General features: G+C 46.0%; 1 protein-coding gene across 3 annotated transcripts in view; it reads right to left on the bottom strand.

Moving 5' to 3' along the window:
- Window positions 1–2,899: 2,899 nt before the first annotated feature.
- Window positions 2,900–6,576, bottom strand: part of CECR2 (CECR2 histone acetyl-lysine reader) — a gene marked incomplete at its 5' end in the record, with an annotated part of 149,488 nt that continues 145,811 nt past the window's right edge. For all 3 annotated transcript variants that reach the window (XM_081059407.1, XM_081059408.1, XM_081059409.1), the window contains one exon: window positions 2,900–6,037. In XM_081059407.1, the coding sequence (XP_080915533.1) occupies window positions 6,032–6,037 (6 nt within the window). In that variant the 3' untranslated portion in view covers window positions 2,900–6,031. The remainder of the gene's footprint in view (window positions 6,038–6,576) is intronic.

Below are 6,576 nucleotides of genomic sequence, written 5' to 3'. Positions count from 1 at the left end.
AAAGGGTCAGGCCCGAGCAGTGTCCCACCCACCTTGGGTCACCAGGGGAGTCAGCGAATCACGTGACATAATCTGACCAGCACATCAAATCTGGGGCTTAACTACTGATTTTCATTTTCTTTTTTGCTTCAAAATTATATGGGAATGAAACGCAACTACTAAACTAGAAAATGTAACCGACATAATATTTTATAGGAAAAATGCTTTTTATAGGAATGAACTGTGAACGCTATTTTAAAATAGCAACAGGATGGAAGTCTCAAAGCTATGTTAGCAAATAATAATAATGGGGGTAATTTGACCGCAAACAATTGGAGGCCAGGACGGAAAGATCTGTCATTGCCCTAGAAAATGCTAGGCCGGAGAGAACAACAGATTTGAAAATTGGTATTATGTGTGGTACAATTTTTATTGAATGTAATTACTTTAAAGGTGAATTATTAAAGACTAAATCAGGCCAGGAATACTGGTGCCTGAACATGAACTACCTGATAATAAGGTGGCTACTTTTAATCTATTCGCTTCCTCTTCCAAACTAAAACACTCACTGGAAATAAAAAATAAATAAAATAAGCAGGTAGCTGACACTTCTGGCCACGTGTAACACACGGATGGCTCCAGGCTGGAGCTGCCCAACTGCTCTCCCATTTTCAACTTTACTCTTTACCGACCAGGCCCCAGCCCACACTAGATTTTGGAAGGAGATCCAAATGAGTGTATTACAGGCATGTTTAAGATGATGTACCGAGAGCTGAGGATGTGTGGGTGGTATGGGGCTGGGTGAATGAGGTGAGGTTTCATCTCTAACACTGTGGAGAACGGCAGTTAGCTTTATTAGCGTCCTGAAGTTCTCTATAGAGCACACACCACTGTCACCCATCGCATGGGACCCAGTGCTCCCCCAACCCACCCCGACACCATCCACCTTGACTGAGTGCGGGTGGGAGGGGATGGCACTTCTTAGGTACTGGCACTGGGGCCCAGTTCAGACCTGTCCTGACGGGGGTTCGCCCTGATGATAAAAGTGACACACGGACACACACAACTCACACATATCAGAGCCTTGCTATTTGAAGAACGTACTTTATACAAAATAACCAGTTCATATGGAAATAAATCTACAGACCTCCAAGGATCAAAAAGCTTTTTAAAAAGTTCTTTTAAAAAATTATCCAACACACAATATGGAACTAAGTATTGAGGTAAGCGTCGCTCTCAGTGAAACAGGGAATCAGCAGACCACGACAAAACATACACAATATAAAAATAAATAGCATTCCCTTTTCCAGTACTGGCCAGGAAAGCTCACACAGCTTTTGCAGCAGGAGCGAAGAATCCCTGATCCCATGTGCCACAGGCTGGTGGACACTGGCCTGGGCCCTCAGGAGCTGTGTGCGAGGCAAGAGGGAAGGTGCCTGCGCCCCACTAGGAAAGGGGCCCCAGAATCTGAACGGGGGTCAGCATTCCAGTAACTTACTCACTAACTACACCCATTTCAAACCCCATCCTACCCGACCCTTTTCAAAAACACATGCAGGACAATTAGTTGGTCATCAGGCATTTCCACAGAAAGATTCAATGAGTCCCCTGGTGCAGAATGAGAAAGAGGCTAGCCGGGGGACAGCCCCTCCAGATGTCTGTTTAGCAAAGGCCTACAAAGCAGAGAGAGAAAAATACCCCGCTTGGAGATAAAACGTGTGCACAGCTTCATATGAGAAATGAAATGCAGACATGAGTGTTAACTCAAGTCCTGTCTTCCCAAAAGGCAAGCAGTACTCGGCTCAGTGTCCTCAGGTGGCACGGTACAGAGTCCAACCCACCAAGAAAGAAAAAGGGGGCCTGCTCTCATCTCCCACAGCAAGTCTCCACTATAGTCTTAGTTCCCAGACGCTGATGTGAGCCCAGGAGGAAAAGCCTCCGCAGGCTCAACCGAAACTCCAAGTGCTTCCCTGGGGTGCTGAGCAGAGTGCTATGCCCAGGGACACTGCGTCCGAGAAAGCCCCAGTGTTTTAAGTTTCTGACTTTCACCCACACGGAACCAACTTCTGCAGTGGGGGTCCATGCAGAAGCTGGTGGGCGGTGAACTGACTGACAGGCACAAAGGGGGGACAAGAATGATAGAAAACTCGAAGCCTTTCATTTCCTTGACAGCAGTCTCTCTGAGCGCATGTCAGGATTCTGACACTAGGGAGTTATCACTGCCTGGGGCTGTGGGGTTACAACGACCCGTGAAGTTTCAAATTAGGTCTTAAGAGCAGTACATTATGTATATATAGATTTGAACAACCATTAAAAAAAATTAAGGAAGAATTCAACCAAGTGCAAACTTGGTTCTGCTATCTGTGATGACTGCAGCACTGGGATTTTGTGTTTTGGACAGCATTCATCATGCTTTGACTCCAGTAGCAACTAGCATAAATAACCACACAGCAAATACCAGGTGATCATGACACCTAATGGGTACTCAGGATAAGTACTTCCAAGGTCCCTGGGCTGGGCTGGGCTACGGTGCATCAACACTTCAAGCTGAGGTCTGACGGAGCTCAGGGGCACAAACTACAAAGCTTCAGATTGCCAATAACTGTAAAATTGAAGATGAACACGGAACAGTTTGTCTTCGGAGAGCTACTGACAGACTCCCTGAGCAAACACCTGGTAATAAGCTCATGCACTCCATCAGAAGAACTGAGCTGCCCCGATTAAGGACAGATAGAGTAGCTTGAATTTTTTAAAAGTGTGATGGAAAAAGTTATGTGAATAAGAATCTGCATATTTTGTCCTTATTTATTCTCCACATGTATCTACCATAATAAATTTTAGCCAATAGCTGCGTTTTAAACAGACTCTGACAGGGGAAACACCCAAACCGGAAATCTTACAAAAGGCTCTTTTTCTTTCTGGATCTTTTATTTCTCTTGGGTCTTGAAGAAAGAGCTTCTAACTTATGACAACTCTAATAAAGGTTAGCCATTAATGTAAAATCAAATAGGTATGAGACCACTTCTCATTATCCGTGGAGCACAGCTGTCCCCCTGGCGCCCACTGAGAGTGGCTCTGTGACAAGGCTGCAGTGGTCCAGTGTGCAAATCCTTCTGGCCTGAGCGTAGATCTTAGGGTTTCCTCACACATTACTGCCTAGTTACAATATACCACATAACCATCGCTCTCGAACAGAGACGGCAAAGGTATCAGCTTAAGACACTTGGAGAGAGTGCTAGGAGCAAGGAGAGGAGGGAAAGCAGGGAAGGCAGGGCCTGCTTGAGGCTGAGCAGCACCCAACGCACCACCGCGCCCTGCATTCCTGCAGCTTCTGCCTGCTCCAGCAGATGTGCCCCAGCAGGAGCTCTGGGTATACCAGACAGGGACGGGGCACTGGTACCTGCAACACATGACCAAGTTTCCCCACGGGATGCAGAAAGGCCGGCAAGTTTTCTGTTACCCTTGTTCACAGTGTCATAATATAATACAGTAGTTCAATTTCCTATTTCCCTCCTTAATTATTTTCTCACCTGTCTACATACCAAGAAGGGAGAGTAAGGATAAAAGAATGGACTGATTTCTTCCTATATGGTTCACAGCTTCTCTCTGACTACAGGGGACAGGGCTAAAGGGCTGGGAGAGTGAGGAGCACGGGGGTCGCTGGGAGCAGTGTGCACACAGCCACTCAAACGCCACCAGACGGGAGGAAAGGGAGCACACAGGCCCTCTCCTACCCATATCCCAGGGGCGCCAACACCAAGCAACCCCATGGCTTTAGCACCAGGGCAGGAGGCCCGACAGTCACTGTGCTCCAGTTCAGGAGGACAGAGGCCTCTCACTCAAAGCAGCTTTAATGTGAAAAGAAAAAGGTGTCAGTGGCAGAACGCACTGGACCTACCCCAGGTCTAGCCAGGCCCAAACTAGCTGTGAAGACCAGCCGGTCTTTTCCTTCCCCTTGCTCTGCACAAACAGAAGCACAAGTAGCAATGCTCCCAGCACACTAGCTCCCACCAGCTGGCCCCCATCAGCTAGCACAAGGGCTGACCAGGAACCGTCCGTAAGCCTAACCTCTTCCTCCTGCAAGGAAAACGTCAAGTCTCTCTTCTAAACCACATTATGCCCATGATAGGTTTCTAACAAGAATCAGGATCAAATGAGAACACAGCCTCAAAACTCACTTAAAAGCACACCAAATTTAAAATTAAAGTCTGTTAGAGAAAAATTCATATTGTTGTGCATCGTTTCTTAAGAGGTATCTGTGTCTCCTACCTGATTCTCAGTTCTGCCTGAGCCGTGAGCCACACTGCTAGGTCAGCAAGCACTCACTTTCATCCACGAATTTCCTCTATACTGGAGCTGGTGTCTTGGGGTCCACTTGTGTAACATGAATGTTTCCAATTTGTTTCTTTTCCTACTGATAGCGCGTGTTTAGCAAACTTGAAACATGACAGTTCCACATTTCACCAAGGATGCTGGAATTAGAGGGAAAGGTCCTCCTGGACCCTCACACAGCTGAATTTGTTACTGGGGCAGATTAATATATCATGGTAGCTTTTCTACTATCCCAAAGGCATGCTTAAAAATATGCTATTTTTCACAAAAACCTGTAATTTCAGGGCATTTTCCTTAGGCTTTTTTTTTTCTTTCTTTGTGGGAATATTCATATGAGTCCTAACTTTGGTGGTATCTCAGCTAAAATCAAGTACAGAATGCTAAACAGGGAGAATCCAGTGTAATTCACTTCTACAACTGTAATAAAAGTAATTTAATACTGTAAAATTGTTTCCTACCACATATACAACAAATGATTCCCAAGGATGTGTCTTTGATAGCTATTTTAAATCACCATGACTTATTTTACTATGATTCACTTAAAATGAAAACTATATATACTGAAATATCCCTAAATTCAAATTGTAAATCTATAGAATACATCTTTCCTATTCAAAACTGTGCAATTTCTTTATTGATACTAACATATACAAACCTGAGTAGTCGCTGCCACAAAATGTGAATCGTGCCAGAAAGCTCTACATGATGCCTTCCAGAGCACAGTGCGACACGTTTGGATTGGGGATGATTCATTTTATCTAATAAGCAAAACACCCTAATGATCCCAATTCCTGATACTGGTTTACAACTATCTGGTAGGGCTGGTGGCAAATCAGGAAGGGCACTGCTCTCTCAGCGCAGGGTGTGAGCCACCAGCTGAGAGGGCAGCCTGTCTTCTGGGCTGAAGCTTCTGGAAGGCTGTGAGAACACTCTGCCTCTGAACTAAGAAACTAAAAACTCAGTGTTTGGGGGGCAGTGTGACGGCACTCTCTTGGGCTGACTGGAAAGGAGCCCTTTAACTCTTAAAGGTCAGCTGGCCGCTGAGGACACACAGTGACATATTACAAGAGTAAACCTTTCCTACCCTCTTCTCCAGCTCCCCAAAGCATTCAGTGTGACGTGATTGTAAACAGATAAGGATCACTCTAGTGCTGTGCGCCCACCACAGTTAGGACTGCCATTTCTTCTGTATCCCCACCCACCACCCCACCCAGTTTATGTACAATACATTCACCACCAACAACAGAAATTATTTTAAAAGGCAACATGAAAATTCTGTAAACTGGACCCAGCTCCAAACACAGTAATACTACGAGTAGTCCCTTCCCCAAATATATACCTGAGTTTAGCTGCTCATGAAAGTTTACACGCACCACTCCGTTCTTACGTATGTCCCTCCCCCAAGTTCTAGATGATTCTTCCCTGAACAAGAGTCTCAGGATTTGGAAAAGCCATCACTAATCCCAATTCATTTCTTCTTGATTATCAGCCATGCAAAGGTTGCCGACCCAGGACCCTGCAAACTGTGTTAGTTCTCTAAGGAGTGAGCCTCGGGGGCTTCGGGACGGCTTCAGCTCCTGGTGGCATGAAATGGTGCACTGAGGGGCCCAGCGGGGCAGGAAGACAGGTGGTTGACATCGTTCCCCCAGATGCTCACGTTCCAGGCTTCATGGGCAGCTATCCGCTTTCTTGGGGGGGGGGGGGTCACTTCTTCCTTGGACTAGCTCTGAGAAAAATCAAAACAAAGATGATTTAAATAAAATTCACATTTGTGTTAATGGTGACAAAAATTACATAAGCCGAAGAGCTGTCCATGTTTCTCTCATCTGGGAATAGGTCCTGATTCTGTCTCATGGCCACCGGTTACTTCCAGAGGGCAGGCTGTCCAGCCAGGACCCGCCTACCGCTCAGCAGCTGTCAGACTCCTGCACCGCAGCGAAGGGAAACGCGGCTGCAGACAGGGACTCCACACAGCGGGAGGAAGAGACTAAAAAGGCACTGTATGCTGACGCTCTCAGCACAGCGCGGGCACAGACACAGCCCTCGAAGGCATCTACTGTTATTTAAAAACTGATGGCCTAGTTCCTCTAAAATGAAACAGGTCGGAAGAATAACACAGACAAAGGACTGTATCTAAATAAGATGCCAGCAGCCAGTTTTGAAAAATGAGGTTTAAATAATCCCACATTGTGGGTTTCCCTAAGAACAGGAAAAAGGAACATGTGGAAATAGTCGAGAAGCTACTTCTAGAGGCCTTCTTCTCTT

Source organism: Rhinolophus hipposideros (genome assembly GCF_964194185.1).
Source record: "Rhinolophus hipposideros genome assembly, chromosome: 9".
Classification (NCBI taxonomy): Eukaryota; Metazoa; Chordata; class Mammalia; order Chiroptera; family Rhinolophidae; genus Rhinolophus; species Rhinolophus hipposideros.
The sequence above is the reverse complement of the archived record's forward strand: the minus strand, read 5'-3'. Positions and strand labels throughout refer to the sequence as shown.